The sequence below is a fragment of the Eumetopias jubatus genome, unplaced genomic scaffold, assembly GCF_037043125.1.
Source record: "Eumetopias jubatus isolate StellerSeaLion01/CBP00866 unplaced genomic scaffold, mEumJub1_p1.0 scaffold_13, whole genome shotgun sequence".
Lineage (NCBI taxonomy): Eukaryota > Metazoa > Chordata > Mammalia > Carnivora > Otariidae > Eumetopias > Eumetopias jubatus.
Genome location: NW_028274819.1, coordinates 46740334 through 46761134, shown reverse-complemented (window position 1 = coordinate 46761134; position 20801 = coordinate 46740334). Strand labels below are relative to the sequence as shown.

General features: G+C 47.3%; 1 protein-coding gene across 3 annotated transcripts in view; it reads right to left on the bottom strand.

Annotated features, from left to right (window-relative positions):
* GALNT18 (polypeptide N-acetylgalactosaminyltransferase 18) overlaps window positions 1–20801 on the bottom strand; it is a 348597-nt gene that overhangs the window by 93970 nt on the left and 233826 nt on the right. For all 3 annotated transcript variants that reach the window (XM_088017777.1, XM_028116986.1, XM_028116987.1), the window contains exons 4-5: window positions 2372–2555; window positions 610–807 (exon numbers count right to left, since the gene is read on the bottom strand). In XM_088017777.1, the coding sequence (XP_087873903.1) occupies window positions 610–807; window positions 2372–2555 (382 nt within the window). The remainder of the gene's footprint in view (window positions 1–609; window positions 808–2371; window positions 2556–20801) is intronic.

Below are 20801 nucleotides of genomic sequence, written 5' to 3'. Positions count from 1 at the left end.
AAAGCTGCTGCGGGGGTCTGATCTTGCCTCTCTGCCCCTCCAGCCTCATTGCATGGGGCTGCGTCCTCATACCCCCCCTCACAAAGGTCCCTTTATACTTCCTCTGTGTCCATGAACTCACTCTGTCTCCAACTATGAGTGTTCCTGCCCAACCTTGCCATCCACTATATGCACTTAAAAACAAGTGCAAATCCTAGTCTCCAGAAAAGATTCTCCCCACTTTCTGGGCAGTTTCCTCCAGCAATCATTTATTATTCTAATTATTTTGTCTATCCTCACTAGACTGCAGGCTTTTGGGGGCAGGAACTGAGTCTTAATCACTCTGGATCCCCAGCACCCAGCACAGCCGTTGGCACCCAGCAGATGTCCCATAGTGATGTGTTGAAATGAGTAAGTTTGAGCCTCTGAATAGATTCTGGGTGCCATGGTTCTATTGAAAGGGATTATCAGGGCCTGTAAGTGGTGACTGAAGGTCATTTGTAATTCCTTTCCAACCCCCACCCCATCATCCCACAATGGGGCTGGAGTTTGGGGAATAAGGGTTGAGCTGGGAGGGGAGCCCTTGCATGGAAGACAAGGCAGAGAGACCTACAGGTAAGGATGCTTTACCTGATTGGGGCAGTGGAGTTCTCCAGCTTCCACCAGGCCTTGGGGGGGTTTAGGTAGCGGCACCACAGCTCCCAGTCAAAGCCCTGGGCGGCCAGTGGGTACTCTTCTATCTCAAAGTTGTCATATTTGATGTTGTCAAAGGATGGTGAGATGATCCGTTTCCGGTTCTCCTTTATGCGGGTGAGCACAGGTTCAGCCCTGAGTAAGAGGGAGGGAGAAAAGGGTGACTGCTTCCAAGGTGGATAAATACTAGACTGGAGACTCCTAAAGCTCCTTCCCCTGCAGAGAAAGGCAAAAAACCACCTGGCTATTTGCTCCAGCAGGTTGCTCTGCCTCCTGGGAAGGAACCCCGGTTTAACCTCCACCCCACCCCCGCCACCCCATACTTCTAGGTTGGCAAAAGGCCTGGCCACTCCTGCAGCATGTCCTGGGCTGACTGAGAGATTCTTACTGCCTTAGATCCTTGTGTCTGTTTGCTTTCCCTTTTTCCACTAGGAAAAAAAAAATCAAGACCTAAGAAAGAAGAAAGAGATCTGAGGTTCTATAGGAAGCTTTCAACCTGGGCTTTGATTTTGCTAAAATTCAGTGTATCAACCAGGAGGAAAAGGCAGATGAAGATGGCAGAGGCAAGGAAGTGAGAACAAACTTATTTCCACCAATTATTAAATGCTGCTTCAGTCTTCCAGATGAGCCACCCCATCCCACGTGTTCTCCACTGCTCAAGGAGAGGTGGGGAGTAGGGCTTTCCAAGCAGCCAGGAGGTCCCTATGGGCACCAGGCAAGTAAAGTGTTTGCAGACAGGAATGACGAGCTTCTTATTAATAATGCATTTGTTGCATAATTGTTTATTCAAATCAGCTTGAAATGGTAAGCGTCCCTCTCCTCTTCTGGCCATAAATCCAATGAAAATGCTTTTTAAATAGTCACAAATGGCAAGCAGGGACTTCAACTATAAAAAACGGCTTCATTGCAGCCTTAATTTGAGCCTGTTCTGTAAAAGCATGCCCAAATCGAGCCATGTGGTGTGCATGCCTGGCTGCTCCTTCCTACTTGAGGGCCCTCCTCACCCCGGCTCTTTGCAAAGCCACACACAGTGGGCTGGCCACAGCGCACCACCCGGCCCTGCAGGGATATGGGTATCAGGTGCCCCATCCCTGCTTGGTTGCAGCCACTGAGGCCATATACCTTTTCTCCTGCCCCATGTGGCAGCTGAGCAGCCCTGACCAGACAAAGGAAGGTTTTGTAAGACCCAGTTTCACCAGTAGGGAAAATCTGAGATATCTGTTATATCTGGTCTGGCATTTTGGGGGGTCCCACCTATGATAACATCAAGCTACCTTCTCCCCCTCTGACCCCTGGGCCTTGATCCTGTCTGTGGGGTTGGGCTCCTGCCTCAAGTCTGGTCCAGCTGTCCCTTGCTGAGCAGTTGCAGCTCTGTCCTTAGCTGGGCTGGTACTCTCAGCTTTGCCCTTAGCATTTACCTTCTCCCAGATCCCGCCTCCTAGAGGAAGACACTAGCCAGAGTCACACCCTATGTCACCATACCTTTTAGACACTGTGCTTTGACCTGTTGATCCCTGACTCTCCCCTGCCTCGAAGGGCCAGCCCTGTTGCCTACATCAGTCACACATCCAGATCTCAGCTGTTACCAGAATTCTCTCCTTTCCCCACTATGACTGAGGTCCCAGCATGCTTTGCACTCCTTTGAGCCACAGCCCTGGACCACACTGGGACTCATCTTCCTCTCCTGATGGTCACTTACCAGCCCACATTGAACTCCACATGGGCATCGAAGAGGGCCACTACAGGGGCGGTGGCCACCCTCCAGCCGCTGACTCGGGAGCGGATGAGGCCTTCCTGCTTGCTGTGGCGCACGACTTTGATGAAACCCGGCTTCTGGCCATTCACCTTGTCCACATACTCTGTCAGCTTCTCCTTCAGCTCCTCTGGGAGGGAGGAAATGCACCATTAGCATAATGGGGGAAGGTGTGATTAAGATATTCACCCTCTTAGGGTGAACTGACTCCCCCAGAGAGAGGCTGGAGGGTCTATTTCCCTTTCCACGTCTCCTTAATCTTCCCCAGGATGGCCAGCACCACTCAGCTTTGAAGGGAAACAGTTTGTATTGAGCTCAGCAACTCTCACAGGGCCACATGCATCACACATCCTGTCTATTAAATCCTTACAACCAGCCCACGGGAAAATGGGGCTCAGAAGGGTTTCTCAATTTGTCCAATGCCATGCAGCGTGAGTGGCATGGGCTGGTTTCAAGCCAGGTCTAATGACTTCAAAAGCCATATTCTTCTCATCAGCTCAGTGGCCTCTTTCTTCCCCAGTACCCTCCATTGGAGCTCCTCTAATGCCCAAAGAAAGCGTCCATCTGTGAAGATTACAGCCCGGGACCCAGTCCTGCCTGGATCTCCATCTTTCCAGGAAGTGGATGACCAGGCATTACGCCACGTGAGCAGTTGGTATTGGTTTGTTGCCTGCTGTCGCCTGGCTAAGCATCTGATTCCCCTGCTTCTTCGTAAATGTAGATGGCTCCTGTGGGCTTGCCTCTCAGCAGGTGATAGCAGAGCCGCAACATTCATTGGGTTTTCCACAGCAGTTCAGGCAACTGCCTATGCCACCCCTTTCCCCAAGATGACTGGAGTGGACTGCATTCTCCTACGTGCAACCACTGTACCTCCCCAGGACTCAGTTTCCACCCTCTTCCTGTGTTCTCCAGGACTGCCCCTTCAGGTGCCCTCCTCCACCTTCTCAGCCCGCCCAAGCCCAGGCCCTGGGACAGACCCACTTGGGCTGAGCCTCGTCCCTAATAGAGGACGGAAGGAGTTCCATGTCCCTCGGTGCCAGGTCTGGGGCCCTGCCAGAAAAGGGTATTAGGTAGCAGGCACAGTGCCTGGCAATAGTGGGCGTGCCCTATGGCAGCAGCCCTGTGTACTAGAAAGAGGATGGTGTTTGGAGTCAGCAATACAGCCTTTTAAGGCTGCTTTCCATGTATTAGTGCTATGATCCTGGGCCTGTTACGAAACTAGTTGTTGATATCTAGGTGGATGTCTGGATGTGGTGAATGTATTTTGCATGTGGTAAGGACATGAATTTTGGGGAGCCACAGGGTGGATTGTTAGGGGTTGAATTGTGTCCCTGCAAAAAGATATGCTGAAGTCTAACCCTAGTACCTTAGAAGATGACCTTATTTGGAAATAGGGTCTTTGTAGATTTAACCGAGTTAAGATCCTTATGTCCTAATCCAATATGACAAGCATTCATAAAAAAGGAGGAACTTCGGACACAGACACCGATGCAAAGAAGGAAGACAAGTAGGGAAACAGAAAGAGAAGATGACCACCTATAAGCCAAGGACGATCTGAGGGTACCAGAAGCTAGGGGGCCTGGAACAGATCCCTCTCTATCACCTTCAGACCGGGCATGGCCCTGCTTGATTGGGACTTGATTTTGGACTCCAGAATGGTCAGACAATAAATTTCTATTGCTCTAAGCCACCCAATTTGTGGTACTTCGTTATGGCAGCTCTAGGAAGCTAATATAGTTGTTATGAGGATTAAATGGGATTAACATGTGTGAAAAATGCATAGCATGTTGTAGATGCTCAAAACAAAAATGCTCCTTTCCCCCCTTCGTCAGTTTCCATCACATTGAGAGTTTTAAGAGAAGAAGGAGCTGCAAAGCCTTCTTCATGTGCTCTGGTTCAGGACCACATCCTCCTGCTCTGCCCTGTCTCTAGGTTAGAAGTCTGCAAGCAGCAAGGCCATGGTGGCCAAGCAGGAGATACGAGCATGTGCAGGGACCTCGTGCCCAGGGAAGACCATCAGGCATGGTGGCCACTGCCAGAACTGGTATGTCCTCCCGCAGACATTGATTTCAAATCTTTTTCCACATGATGCTGGTCAAATAAATCGGTCTGGATGGATGGGAAGGATATGGTCCCTAGGCATCCCTGCTTGAGTTCTCATCACCTTGGTGAGGGAACTGGGCATCCAGGGCAGAAATGCTGAAAGGAGGCAGGAAACTCAGGTCCTAGACAGCTACCAACTTGCTCTGTGATCTTGGGCAAATCCCTACAATTGCCAAGACCTCAGAGTCAGTTGGACAGGATTTTAGCTTTTGTTTCATACCAATTACCCATCTAAAGTTTGAATCCTCTCTGGCTAGCCTGATGAGTGATCATCCAGCTCCTGCAGTGACCAGAAACACTACACAGCCCATTCCTTAGTGGGCCACTCTAACGATTAGATGTTCCAAATGCCAGCATCCTTCCACCTCCACTCACTTGTCCAAGATTTATTTTGGGGCAAAAGGGGGCAGATCAAATTCCTCTTCCACATGACAACCATTTAGAGTGAAAGACCATCCTAAAGTCCTTGCTAGGATTTCTCTAGGTCAAATGTCTTTAGTTCTTCTGTATATTTCCTCACATCTCTGAGTTCAGGTTCTTTGATCATGCTGAACTTCCCTCAAAATATGTGCTTTTCTTTAACACTTTTAAATTATGCACCTAGAAATTGGCCTAATACTTATGGAGTAAATTGGGCTATACAGAATAGAATGAACGAATCACTTCCCTTATTCTAGAATCTCTGCACCCATTCATATAGATGAAGGTCACATTAATTTGGCCTGCTTTTGACTCAAATTGAGCTTCCCGGAAACAGACAACTACAGGCCCTTTTCACATGGTGCTGCTAAGTCAGGCTCCTTCATCCCTTTTCTTCATGGCTGCATGCATGTGTTGGTGCATGCTTGTGTGTGTGTGTGTGTGCGCGTGCGTGCGCACGCATGTGCACATGAGCATTCTCTGAGCCAAAACATAGGCTCTTATGTTTAGTCCTCTTTCCTTCAATCTTTTTAAAGATTTAACCATCTCTGAAGTCAGAATGTCTTGTCCCTGATTCTGTTGTCCAGTGGCTTTGTGATCTAGCCCTCCAGCTTTCTGGCTTCTGCAAAAGTGATCAGCGTATGGCCTCGATTATCATTCGAGTCATCCTTGTACACAGTGTGACCCTTTTCCCAGAGTTAGGGCCAATGAGGCCTGTCAGGCTTTCTCGTTCCAACCAGATGAAAATTCAGGTGACTTTTAGGCTGCCGTTAACACACCATGTATCTCATCTTGGCAGCTGTGAACACGACCTCATGATCTCTGAACACACAGCCGACTGGGGAGGCCTGGAGGTGCCGCTGTCTGCAGGTGTCACGAGGTCAGCCATAGAGTGGCCTAACTCAATGTGCCCCAGGCTTACAACGTCTTCAAGCATGGCTGCCAGGAGGCCTCTTAAAACATTTCCTGTTCCATCTCTTCAAAGGTCCACCTATCATATATCCTTTTTAGAAAATTTTAAATAGAACTCAAAAAGTGTAGTATTTGGACTTTTGATGGTGGCACGAGTCTGGGAACTTGGAATAAGAAGTGGGCTAATACCAAAGGATACCTTTCCTCACCTGTAAGGGGGACATACTTGTCCTCTTCTCTCCCTTTCCACCCCTTGGGTGAGAACCACTGCCTACAGGACCACTGTTGTTGAGGTTATTGGTGGCACGGGGCCGTGGATGCCTGCCACCCAATGATCCTCCAAGAATCCCGCCTCCCTGAATTCGCATCCTTGTGTAGTTGCTCCACACGCTGAATCTGGACTGACCATAGGGCAACAGGATGCAGCAGGAAGGACCCAAGCTGGTGGCAGGCCTAGGCCTTAGGAGGCTTGTAGCTTCTGCTTTCATTGTCTTGCTGCCCTAAGTTAGGAAGACCAGCCTCCTTGAGCTTGAGAGGCCCAGGGAGTCCTCCATTAATTTAGGCCACCCCACTGAGGCCCAGACATGTGAGTGAGGCCATCTTGGATCCTTCAGCTGACTGTAAACGCAGAGGTAGCCCAGCTGACACCCTGTAGTACAGACACGAGCTGCCTTATTGCAGAATTGTGAGCCAATAAATCGTTGCTCTTTTAAGTCACTAACTTCTGGGCTGGTTTGTTATACACAAAGGCTAACAAAACAGGCTCTATTATTCTGGTATGGTGCTGAGGTTATAGTAAGATTGTGAACTCCTGATGCACAGAAAATGTGAAGGGCCAGACAGATACAGAAGAACCACTTAGAAGGTGGCAGCAAGAGAAGAAAAGTCTTCGCTTCTCATAGGAGCTGCTTGCACCTTTGTAGCTCTGAGCTCTGTTAAAAGAACTAGAATAAAGGTTTCTGGTGGACCAGCTAGAGAAAAATTCTGTTCTCAGCCTGCTGCATCCTGGACATTGCCTACAGATTAGAAGACAGCATTCCCTTAGCTCTGATCAAAAAGCTGCTATCAAAATTCAAAAAAGTCCTGAAATACTGCAGATAATATTGGCTCATAGTCTTTGCAAAGTACCTTTGCCTAATTAGGTTTTCATGTTTTCCTTCAACTTTTATTAGTTGCCAAAGCATGAAAGAACTATCTCAGAGGCATTCTGCATTTGCTAGGAAACTGTGGTCCAAGATACTGCCTATTACATATTATCTATAATGTATATATGATAAATACCTCTCAGAACTCAGCTCAAAAACACATGAAGAACTTGTGGTTTTCTTTATACCTAAACACAAATCTGCAACCCTTCATATTGACCTTTTTGCCAAGGCTGCCAGGAAGCTCAGAGAAAAATCTAATGACTCATCACAGGGTTCAGCATTTTTGCCTCTCTACCTTTGCTAAAGATTTGATGTTCAACTTCTTGTCTCCAAGCTGCATTCTTTTACTTTTTTCCCCCTTTGTAAGCTACCTTTAACTACTTCTTGAAATATCTATAAATAACTTTTTTAAAAAAGATTTTATTTATTTGTCAGAGAGAGCGAGAGAGGGAACACAAGCAGGGCGAGTGGCAGGCAGAGGGAGAAGAAGGCTCCCTGCCGAGCAGGGAGGCCGATGTGGGACTCAGTCCCAGGACCCGGGATCATGACCTGAGCCGAAGGCAGATGCTTAACTGACTGAGCCGCCCAGGCGTCCCTCTATAAATAACTTTTAATAAAATGTCTTGGTGGAGCAGGGCAGGAGCATAACTGTGGAAAGAAGGGGAAAGCTGTATTTCATGTCTGTTTTAATGTGTTGGGGAAAGAGGAGGTAGGGAGTCTGCTCTCTGTGACGTTGCCAGATTTAGAATCAGTGGTGGAGTTGTCAGTAGCCAGCGTTGAGGGAGAAATACAATTTGCACCCTGCATGGGGCCAGGTGCCAACCTGCTTGTGTTGCTTCCTCCAGCCCTCCTGCTGTCCACAAATCCCTGCTCTGCTGACATCTGAACAACCTCTGTGAATCAGCTCTCCCGGGAGCCAAGCTCATCAAACACTATGCCCCTCTTAGGAGGTCCCAGGCCACTCTCCACCCTCCCCATGTGGTACCTCCCCTCTGAGCCCAGAGTGCGGGCTGCTTGCTTGCTTTCCCTCCTTCAGACACAGAAGCCAAGACAAAACGCGGAATTGGACCAGCCTGGTCAAACAGAGCCCTTTCTTTCCTCTCCGTATCTGCCCCCACGCTGCTCCCATAAAAAGCAATTAGCTTCACAGGGTCATCCCAAAAGAAACAAAATGCAGGCTGAGCAGGAGAAGTCTGATACTAATGGCTGTTAATCTGATTTAAACATCTAATGAGATATTCTCTATCTCTTGCAGAAAGGAAAAGAAAAGATCAGGAAATTGATGCCTGATGGGGCTTCGCTCTTTAGAGGGCAGCTCCACAGACATCCTTGCAAAACCATCTGCCCACTTCTTCATCACTGCTTCCAGGGCTCATCTACATGACAGATGACTTGGCCTCAACTCGTGTCTCAGGGTCTGCTTCTGTGGGAACCAAACTAAGAAGTCATCCATTCTCCAGGACACTAGGGTCCCCACCAGCATGTGAATTTTTAACCCTTGACGGACGTATATGATGTGTATGTCTATGTGTAGGATGACTGAAGTTCCTCTACCCCTCTATCTCTGCATTAACTGGCTACTGTTTCATAAAGGAAATAATAATAATAATGATGATGATGATGATGATGTACCAGGCATTTACGCTTTGCACATAACATCTCATTGAAGTCTTTTGACAACCCTATGATGTAGTTACCATTAATATTGTATTTTGAAGACAAGGAAATTAAGGCACAATGTGACCCAGGGAGTAAATGGGGAAGTCAGGATTTAAATCCAACTGGGCTGGACCCAGAGTTCACACTCTGTACTCTCCATGCCACCTCTCTAGGATAAAAACTGGCCCGCATGAGAATCTGCTTGGTTGAAACACGGGCTCCAGGGATTGCCCTCCGCAGAGTCTGATTAGGTAGATCCGGGGCCAGAGACTCTGAATTTCACACAAGCTCCCGGGGAGATTCTGATGGGTAGCCAAGCCCGTTAACAACTGAAATAAAGGAGCATTGGTTTTGTAACAGGCGGGAAAAGGAGCCTCCCCTGTAATAGGTGTGGCTCTAGCCCTTCCGCAGGAGACATCAGTCTCCGTCTGAAAAAGGCTCCCCACACCCCACCTGCCCAGATAATTCCCTCATCATTCTTCCAAACCCCCAGGCTCCGTCTTGCTGCTCTCAGTGACACACCCTTCATTTTCCAGTCGGTTTTCAATTCTGTATGTGTGGCCATCTTTAGATCTCCTGTTTTGGACGGTCCCTGTAGTTCCTTAGCTGCCCTCTGCCCAGGGCACTGTCTTTTGTCCCTTCTGCCCAGCCCCACAGTTTCAGGTGAGCCGGCCCTGCCCACCTCCCTAACTCAGTGCTGTCCCCCAAACCCAGCTTAGATCAGAGCTCTCCAGTGCCTAGGAGGGGAGTGTGAACACCCCCTACGGAGAAGTGCTACTAATTGCTAGTCTCCAATAGTGCTAATTTAAAGATTAAAAGCACAGCACATTTCTGTTTATTCTTCCAAGAGTGAACAGTAGCTGGTCTTCCCCAGATCAGAAGATTAACCGACTTTCCTCTAAAGCCATTTAGGGCCATCGAAACACAAATGATATGTCAACACATTTTAAAAGAGAGATTATTCATTAGGATGCAACGGTTGTCAAACCTGCCTGATCATCCACTTACCTGAAGAGCTAAAAAATGAATAAATATAGATGCCACCCCACCCCCACCCCCTTGAAGAATCTGGAGGGGACTGTGGGCTTAGGCCCACTGATGAATGATGGTGAGCTGGGCCGAGACAGCCATGATCCCAGGATACACCCAGGGAAGCCTTGCTTTGTGCATTCCTCTCTCTTTAAGATCACTTTGGACAAGGCTTCAAATCCTGGGCAGTTAACAAATGCTTGCAACGAGTTTTCTTCTTCTGTCCAATACACTTACCAGCCGCACTTCCAACGGGCTCCTTTAATCGCTGCACTTCTTTAAAGTCAATTGATACTGAAGTAGATTTGCAATGGCCTTAAATGTATCTCCTTACTCAGGACTTGGGGAAAGGCTCCACCTGGGAGCCCCACAGATGGCATTTAAAGGAGGGCGGGAGGGTCCAGGCAGAGTGTCATGATCTTTCTGGGAGCTCCCAGCACTAATTCAGTCTTGGCAAGTTACAGCAAGCCCCAGAATTACCACCCCAAACACCCAGCCATCTGTTTCTGGGTTTATTCTTTCATGTCAGAGCCAGGCATTAGTGACGACCAACCCCACAAAATCTATGCACTCCCCACTTTGTGGGGTCTCCAAAGCCAGGCTCTCAACATCCACCAATACCTTCTTATCTGCTTCAAAAGGACTTCTTTTCCCAAAGGTCCTGTATGCTGTAACCACATGGTCAGAACCGGTTTTTGAAGACAGCGGTGGCAGGTGTAAAAATGGTCAAGGATGTGTTGGGTGCAAGTCAATGCTACTCTCTCTCTCTCTCTCTCTCCCTCCCTCCCTTCCTTTCTCTCTTTCTGTCTCCACAACAACAAACCAAAACTCGATTTATAACATTTGCCCATGTCTGTGGTATAAATACCACCACAAGAGCTGATTTCAAGCTATTAACCTGATGCCACTGACCCCGAGAGATGGGCATGCAGCGTTGAGGAAGGGTGTGCACGATCAGATGGCGACAGTTCAGGTCAATCCAGCACACTGGTGCCAATGCCCAGCTGGCGGGTGCTTCCCCCTACTTAATATAGAATGGGCACTGTGCTCTGTGCTTGAGAGCTACTCATCCCATTCTTCATTCATTCATCCAGCAATGGCATATTAAGCACACATGAAGTACTGTACATTATTCTGAATACTCATCTAATTGAAATCTCACTACCACCCTGCAAACAATGATATTCATAGCTAATGTTTATTTATTTAGTGCTTACCACATGCCAGGTTCTGTTCCAAATCCACTTCATATATTTCTCACGCTGTACTCTCTACAACTATGATACTACTCCAGGTACAGTGTATTATTAGCCCCATTCTCATATATTAGGCACTCCGAGCACAGAGAGGTGGAGGCATTTGCTCAGTGTCCCAGGGCTGGAAGTGGGTAGGATGGGGATGCAAACCCAGGCACCCTGACTCAGGTCCATGTTCTTAATCCCACATATGATTATCGTCAAACGACACAGGAGAAAACTCAAGGAGTAGACTTTCAATGGCATATCCAAAAGGACACAGATGGTAAAGAATGAGCAGGGGTTCAAACTCAGATCTGTCTGACTCTAAAGACTGCTATTTGCCACTCCGCCCCACAGCCTACTAAAAGAGCCACAGGCCTCAGGCCTCAGGCCTCCCTCAAGAGCCTTCTGTGATCACTGATTCAGTTCAGAAAGAAAATATCCTCTTCTACCTACTGTGCATCCTTAGAGCCCAAGGGAAGGGATCAGACCCCTGCACTCAGCTTCCTCTTGACTAGAGGGCTGGTAGAGTATTCACACACAAATCTTTTTTTTTTTTATGTTATGTTAATCACATTACATTACATCATTAGTTCTTGATGTAGTGTTCCATGATTCATTGTTTGCGTATATCACCCAGTGCTCCATGCAGAACGTGCCCTCTTTAATACCCATCACCAGGCTAACCCATCCCCCCAGCCCCCTCCCCTCTAGAACCCTCAGTTTGTTTTTCAGAGTCCACTGTCTCTCATGGTTCGTCTCCCCCTCCAATTTCCCCCCCTTCATCCTTCCCCTCCTGCTATCTTCTTCTTCTTCTTTTTTTTTAAACATATATTGTATTATTTGTTTCAGAGGTACAGATCTGTGATTCAACAGTCTTGCACAATTCACAGCGCTCATCATAGCACATACCCTCCCCAGTGTCTATCACCCAGCCACCCCATCCCTCCCACCCCCCACCACTCCAGCAATCCTCAGTTTGTTTCCTGAGATTAAGAATTCCTCATATCAGTGAGGTCATATGATACATGTCTTTCTCTGATTGACTTATTTCGCTCAGCATAACATCCTCCAGTTCCAACCATGTTGTTGCAAATGGCAAGATTTCATTCCTTTTGATGGCTGCATAATATTCCACTGTATATATACCACATCTTCTTTATCCATTCATCTGTCGATGGATAAAGAATGGATCTTGGCTCTTTCCACAGTTTGGCTATTGTGGACATTGCTGCTATAAACATCGGGGTGCACATACCCCTTTGGATCCCCATATTTGTATCTTTGGGGTAAATACCCAGTAGTGCAATTGCTGGATCATATGGTAGCTCTATTTCCAACTTTTGGAGGAAACTCCATACTGTTTTCCAGAGTGGCTGCACCAGCTTGCATTCCCACCAACAGCGTAGTAGGCTTCCCCTTTCTCCGCATCCCTGCCAACATCTGTCGTTTCCTGACTTGTTAATTTTAGCCATTCTGACTGGTGTGAGGTGGTATCTTATTGAGGTTTTGATTTGGATTTCCCTGATGCCAAGCGATGTGGAGCACTTTTTCATGTGTCTGTTGGCCATTTGGATGTCTTCTTTGGAAAAATGTCTGTTCATGTCTTCTGCCCATTTCTTGATTGGATTACTTGTTCTTTGGGTGTTGAGTTTGATAAGTTCTTTATAGATTTTGGATACTAGCCCTTTATCTGATATGTCATTTGCAAATACCTTCTCCCATTCTGTCGGTTGTCTTTTGGTTTTTTGACTGTTTCCTTTGCTGTGCAAAAACTTTATCTTAATAAAGTCCCAATACTTCATTTTTGCCCTTGCTTCGCTTGTCTTTGGCAATGTGTCTAGGAAGAAGTTGCTGTGGCTGAGGTCGAAGAGGTTGCTGCCTGTGTTCTCCTCAAGGATTTTGATGGAATCCTGTCTCAAATTTAGGTCTTTCATCCATTTTGAGTATATTTTTGTGGGGGGGGTAAGGAAATGGTCCAGTTTCATTCTTCTGCATGTGGCTGTCCAATTTTCCCAACACCATTTGTTGAAGAGACTGTCTTTTTTCCACTGGACATTCCTTCCTGCTTTGTCGAAGATTAGTTGACCATAGAGTTGAGGGTCCATTTCTGGGCTCTCTGTTCTGTTCCATTGATCTATGTGTCTGTTTTTGTGCCAGTAACATACTGTCCTGATGATGACAGCTTTGTAATAGAGCTGGAAGTCCGGAATTGTGATGCCACCAGCTTTGCTTTTGTTTTTCAACATTCCTCTGGCTATTTGGGGTCTTTTCTGGTTCCATACAAATTTTAGGATTATTTGTCCCATTTCTTTGAAAAAAGTTGATGGTATTTTGATGGGGATTGCATTGAATGTGTAGATTACTTTAGGTAGCATTGACATCCTCACAATATTTGTTCTTCCAATCCATGAGCATGGAACATTTTTCCATTTCTTTGTGTCTTCCTCAATTTCTTTCAGGAGTATTTTATGGTTTTGGGTGCAATTGTAAATGGGATTGACTCCTTAATTTCTCTTTCTTCTGTCTTGTTGTTGGTGTATAGGAATGCCACTGATTTCTGTGCATTGATTTTATATCCTGCCACCCTCCTGAATTCCTGTATGAGTTCTAGCAGTTTTGGGGTGGAGTCTTTTGGGTTTTCCACATAGAGTATCATACCATCTGCAAAGAGTGAGAGTTTGACTTCCTCTTTGCCAGTTTGGATGCCTTTGATTTCTTTTTGTTGTCTGATTGCTGTGGCTAGGACTTCTAGTACTATGTTGAATAGCAGTGGTGATAATGGACATCCCTGCCGTGTTCCTGACCTTAGGGGGAAAGCTCTCAGCTTTTCCCTGTTGAGAATGATATTCGCTGTGGGTTTTTCATAGATGGCTTTTATAATATTGAGGTATGTACCCTCTATCCCTATACTCTGAAGAGTTTTGATCAAGTAAGGATGCTGTACTTTGTCAAATGCTTTTTCTGCATCTATTGAGAGGATCATATGGTTCTTGTTCTTTCTTTTATTAATGTATTGCATCACGTTGATTGATTTGCGGATGTTGAACCAACCTTGCAGCCCAGGGATAAATCCCACTTGGTCGTGGTGAATAATCCTTTTAATGTACTGTTGGATCCTATTGGCTAGTATTTTGATGAGAATTTTTGCATCCATGTTCATCAAGGATATTGGTCTGTAATTCTCCTTTTTGATGGGGTCTTTGTCTGGTTTGGGGATCAATGTAATGGTGGTCTTAAAAAACAAGTTTGGAAGTTTTCCTTCCATTTCTATTTTTTGAAACAGTTTCAGAAAGATAGGTATTAATTCTTCTTTAAACATTTGGTAGAATTCCCTTGGGAAGCCATCTGGCCCTGGGCTCTTATTTGTTGGGAGATTTTTGATTACTGCTTCAATTTCCTTTGCGGTTATAGGTCTGTTCAGGTTTTCTATTTCTTGCTGGTTCAGTTTTGGTAGTTGATACATCTCTAGGAATGCATCCATTTCTTCCAGATTATCTAATTTGCTGGTATAGAGTTGCTCATAATATGTTCTTATAATTGTTTGTATTTCTTTGCTGTTGGTTGTGATCTCTCCTCTTTCATTCATGATTTTGTTGATTTGGGTCATTTCTCTTTTCTTTTTGATAAGTCTGGCCAGGGGTTTATCAATCTTATTAATTCTTTCAAAGAACCAGCTCCTAGTTTCGTTGATCTGTTCTACTGTTCTTTTGGATTCTATTTCATTGATTTCTGTTCTGATCTTTATTATTTCTCTTCTCCTGCTGGGTTTAGGCTTTATTTGCTGTTCTTTCTCCAGCTCTTTCAGGGCACACACAAATCTAATTTCTCTGGGGTAAAAATCTCTGAGCAAGCAAGACCTACAAATGAGGGAAGAGGGCCTGGGTTTGGATTTCCTAAAGCGCTCACTGCTCACTCACCTTCGGAATTCACAATCAGGTACAATTCAGGTACGCTTGTGGCTGGGAGATGCAATAGAGGGCCAAGGACAAAAGGCTGCCTGGACCAATCTGGGTTATTCACTGTGGGGTCCGGGCCATGCAACAGGGAGGCACTTCTGAGTGCTCACACCCTTACTGCTCCTGACACCCTCAGACTTGCCAGAGGTCACAGAGCTGCTAATCTGTGCAACCAGGAAAAGAATCCAGCTCTTCCTTCCCCCAGGGCCAGAGCTCCAGGCTCTCTATTCCACCGATTCTCTATTCATCCACCATGAGTAATTCAGAAAATGAAAACAAGAAGAATGGACTGAGAAATCAGTTGTCCTCATGAACTAAATGACCTTGGACGAGGGCCAGCTTGCCTGGGGCTGTGTGAGACGGAAAACCAGAGAAAGTAAAGGTGGGGCAGTGGCCCAAATGCTGTGAAATTACTTACAGGGCATAAAATACTCCTGTCCTCTGATGGTTTTCAGCAGGAATCCCAGGACTTATTAAAAATGCCTTGATGGGTGATTAATGTCAGCTGCATCCAGGCAAAGCGGAGTGGACACTGGTCTAGCTCTTGCCCCTCCAGCTCGGGAGTACTGAGCACGGCCCTTGCTCTGAACTTCAAGGGAGGGAGCCACCAAGACCTCAAAGCCTCAGGCAATGCCAGCACGGAGCCTGTAACAGCGGGTGGGATCTCAGCTGCGAACAGATCCTGCTGGTGTCCCGGCACACAAAGGGGACTCCAGGAGGGCAAGGTCTAGTACGGGCACTGGGGAAGGTCCAGTTGCTGTTGGCAGTTAAGCCAGAGGCCAGCTGGAATTTGGTGCTAAATTCTCCTTTTGTGCAGGACTTGGAGAGCTCTGAGTGCTGCCCAGCTCAGAAACTTGATCCAAAACCTCATGACTGAGAGAATAAGAGTTTAGGTTATGAGTCCAAAATTTCAAGATTCTGAGATCTCGAACGTCTGTGATTTTTGGAGCCTGACTCCCATGATCCTGAGATTCTGGAAGTCTAAGCTTCTATAAATGCCAGAGTAACAGCCTCCCCCCAACCCTCTCCCCTGGCCCCACTGCTGTTGGCTTGCAGTGTTGAAGGTCCTGGTCCCCACTTGCTTAGCCTCCTTGGCAAGCCTCTGTGCTCAAGTCACATTCCCACCGAACTCAGTGGTGCCACAGTACCTTTGCATTAACTGCTCCCTCTACCTGGAAACATTCCTTTTGCCTCATGTGACCCTGCTGAGGCTCTTTTGGAACTCTTCCTTCATCTGCAGCTCTCCAAGTAGAGGAAAGGCTAGGGGAAGGGAAGGAATTGTTTTCTCCTTGGAACACAGACACAGGGCTCTGGAAACACTGCTGGGTTCCAGGAGACCAGTGAGGACTGACAATAGGCCTTGAGGTCCAAGTCCTGGGGCAAAGCTCTGAGTGTCCTCTGGGGGAAGAGCTAAAGCTCCCACAGGCTGTAAGTCAGCTCTGTACTTCTGCAAATCATGGGCTGCTCAGGCTGTGTGACCAGCAGCCTCAGCCTGGCTGACTCATGACTCAGGAGACAGAGTGGGCTTTGCACACATATTTACACCCTACCCACTGTCGGTGCTTGTCAGATCAGGAAGTTTGGTGCTCTTTTCCTCTGCTCACTGAACACCCTAGGCAATCTGTTATCGAAGGGAAAGATCCATGAAGGGGCACATGACAAGGCAGAACCCAAGTGCTCTGCTCTCCGTCCTTGGGTTTTTTTTTCTTTGTTGAAAGATGTCACATAGAGCAGAAAGGGCAGGGACTCAGGGGAGAGACTGATTTTAATTTAATTCCCGGTGTGGCCATCTATCAGCTGTGTGACTTTGGGTGTGTGACTTAACCTCTCTGAGCCTCAATTTCCTATTGTTGAGATGGAAGTAATGTTATCTACTTCTTTGGGTGGCTGTAAGTGTTGTGTGAGACAATTATGACACGTTGTAAGTGCTTAAGGAGTGGTGTTACTGCATGTTCATTAGTCTGAACTCCTCTGTTCCCTTCCTCCTTTCAAAGGAAGGTGCCTAGGCTAGGAGCAGTTTCCCCCGCATTGTTTGGGGAAGCCAGGCCTGCAGCAAATTGCCCTGGGACTTCCCATCTTAACCTGTCCTCTGCTTACTGAACAGCCCCTTATGAGGTGATTCCTGTAGGCAAGGACTCCTAAGAGCTTTATTCGTATTAAGTCATTTAACCCTCAGAGACACTCTATTAGGTAAGTACTACTGATAACCCATTTTATAGATGAGAAAACTGAGGCACAAACAGGGTAAGTGATGTGTCCAAGTTCAAATAATTAGCAGGTGGTAGAGCCAACATTCTGAGTTTGGCAGTCTAGTCCTAGAACTCACGGTCCTAACACATTTCTCACCTTTGGGAGTCATGGTGGGAGGGGCCGTTGAATGAGCACCTGCTGGCTCTGGCTTTGTCCTGGCCCTTCAGCAGGTCTCATCAGTCTCACTTTGCGATTTAAAGCAGATGAAAACCTATAGGAAGCCTCTGGCATCTCTGTTCTCATTCACGGCACCCCTATGAGGCAGGGACGTTTTACGCACTTGGGCCATTTTACAGGTGATCATAATGAAGCTAAGAAGAGGTGGAGGGATTTGCTCAGTGTCCCAGGGCTGGAAGTGGGTAGGACAGGGATGCAAACCCAGGCACCCTGACTCAGGTCCATGTTCTTAATCCCACATATGATTATCATCAAATGACAAAGGAGAAATCCAGGGCCAGTATCTGGTGTTGTAGGCCATGGACCTTTGACAGGACGTGGTGAACTCTGGCTCAAGGGAGACAGGTCATGTTCCCTGGGCACTCACTCATTCAACGAATAGCACTGAGTGTCTCTCTGTGCCACTCACAGCTCAGAGAGTAAACGAAGCTCCCTCCCCTCAAGGAGCTCAAAGACTAGAAGGACAATATAAAGATACATCAATGGATGTATACTATGATGTCAGGCATCGTGTTTGTGCTCTGTGGAAAAAGCAAGGACAGCGAGGCACACACAAGGATGGGAGAGGGGGCCTAGCAGCTGTGGTCTCTAAGCAAGGGGAACATTAACCCAGAGGGGCAGTGATGTCATTTCTCCAATATGGAGGAGGAAGCTACTGGCATTTGGGAAGCCAGAGACACAGCTGTGGAGCTCAGAAGGAACCCCAGCAAAGGGGTAGGCCTATGGGTGAGGTTCAGGAAAAGGCCCTGGGCTGAGAAGTAAAGGGAGGCAGACCTCATCACCTAGCTTGGCAGGGCATGTCCAGACAAACAGAGCAGGCTGCCCCTCTGGAAGGTAGGGTTAGCTCCCATGCATCCCTCCCATGCCCCCTTAGCTTGGGGATGCCCAGCCTCAGCCGTGAAACTGAGCAGAGATGGGGCTGGAGAAGGGGAGGGCCAGCATCCCCCCCCCTCCGAGGCAAAACCCTTTCTATCCACGCTTCAGGTTCTTGTGGGCCTGGGAGAGGCTGGAAGTGAGGGAGACTCAAATCTAGGCGTGGGCTCCGAGTTATCTGATAAAACTCACTAAATGCTTGAGGCTGTTGAGGCCTGCTGTGAATCCCAAGTGTAAATAAAAACAAACAACCGCTGGAAGCACTGATTTTTTTTTTTTTTTTTAAGTTTAGAGCCTAGGATTAAGGACATCCCCTTGCCAGCAGCATCTCAATGTGGACTGCTAACATCAGCTAGTTCCTGGGTTCCATCCCAGCCTACACAGCCTTCCCTGACCACTCTGCATGTATTCCTTTTACTTTAAAACCACCAAATGCCAGAGCTCCTGGGCCGGAGATGCTATCAGAATGTGGGACATAGATGAGCCTAGGAGACTCCAGACAGGGGTGAATCACCTTGCCCAGGAGCTGTCCTCTAAAGTCTGCAACCTGCACAGCTAGCAGCCTGCTGGTATATTTTTTGGCCAGGCCTTTCGGTATTATTCATTTTTTTTCAGACCCCTCTATTTTAGCAACATACATCATCATATTCCTCTAGTGAGACTTCAGAAAACCTAAGAAATATTACTTCCCTGATAGACATGCCCCAAATATTGAGAACATTGCTCTTCCTCACTTCATGTCCCTATTGTGTTTCTTTCATTCATGCGTTCAACAGGCAGATTTTTACTGAGCACTCAGCATGTGGCAGGCCCAGTGCTCAGTGCTGGGCCTATGGAGTAAGTCAGGGTTCCAGCCTCAAGAAGCTCACAATGTGGTGGGAGGAAATAATTAAACAGATCATTTTAGTGCACTGAAATATGTTCTAAAAGTGGTTGTCACAAGGTGCTGTGATAATATAGTACAGGATGGGATAAATTTTATAGGATGATATTTGAGTTTGTCTCAAAGGGATGGGTGAGGTGGCTTTGCTAGGATGATAAAGAGGACAGAAAAAAGTGTCCCGGGGGGGGGGGGGGCGCCTGGGTGGCTCAGTCATTGGGCGTCTGCCTTCGGCTCAGGTCATGATCCCGGGGTCCTGGGATTGAGCCCTGCATCGGGCTCCCTGCTTGGCGGGAAGCCTGCTTCTCCCTCTCCCACTCCCCTTGCTTGTGTTCCCCCTCTCTCTGTTTCTCTCTGTCAAATAAATAAATAAAATATTAAAAAAAAAGAAAGAAAAAAGTGTCCCAGGTAGAAAAACACAGCATGCATAAAAGGCCGAGAAGCATGAACATGCATGACATGTTTGGGAAGTGGCAAGTGGCAGGCCTGCCGAGTGTGGGTGCGGGGCACGGGTTGGATGACGGGAGAGGACGTTGGATATGTGTGTGCTGGGCAGATTGCAAGGGGACTTAAAGGCTGGACCAAAAAGTATTAGGAAGTTATAAGGAAACTTTATTCAGAGTCCTCGCACCTAAGAGTCTCTGAGAGACGAGCCAAAATGTCAGGAAGGACCTTTCATCCATTTGCTAATTAAAAAGGTACTATAACAGCAAAAGAAACTGCCCTATTCTAGAAACTCAAGCAAGTGAGATTTTTATTTTGCTCCCCGTCCCCAAAATAATACAAGTTATGTGTTCTACATCTAGTTCCACGCCTCAATCAGGCCTATCGTAGAGCTTTAACAAGGGCCGGGACCATTGCTTGAGCCAGGAGGACATGGATAGTCACGACTAGAGATGGTACAGAGAGATTGGGTCTGATCCTCTGCCAGGATCACTGAAGCCCGCCCTGACCCCTTCCTGACTATGCCTGGCATATGACAAGTTCCTCAGTCCCCTGGATCATTTGGAGTGCCAGCAGCCAGGCCTGATCTCACCGTGGAAACAACTCATGGGTCACCCAGGTGTGCGGCCAGCCCGGCCCCCCGGCAGGACCTGACATGGTATTCAATCTTCTGGAGAGAACACAGTACATTCAATCAGCTCTATAGCAACAACCTGAGTTGGTCTCAGGATCTGGGCCTTTTGTCATCTTTTTTGAATCATTTAATCACTCAGCGAAACTATGGAGTACACAATGCCGGATACCCATCCTCAGACAAGATTCAGTCCCTGCCAACATGGGTCTGGCAAGGTCCCACGGTAAGAACTTGGGATACAGATGGGGTTTCTGTGTCTCTGTAACTGGCTTACAGTGCTGCCACATCAAGGGCGCTCCAGATGAAAGCCTGGTCAGAGTGAAATGAGTGTGTCTACCAGAAGTGGGGGAGATGGCCCCAGGGGAAGCAGAAAGAAGGAATTTAGCCTACCGTGTGCTGGGCGCTTCATCTACACTAGCTCTCTCTCTTTTTTTTTAAGATTTTATTTATTTATTTATTTGACAGAGAGAGACACAGCGAGAGAGGGAACACAAGCAGGGGGAGTGGGAGAGGGAGAAGCAGGGTTCCCGCCGAGCAGGGAGCCTGATGCAGGGCTCGATCCCAGGACCCTGGGATCATGACCTGAGCCGAAGGCAGACGCCCAATCAACTAAGCCACCCAGGCGCCCTGACACTAGCTCTTTGAATCTT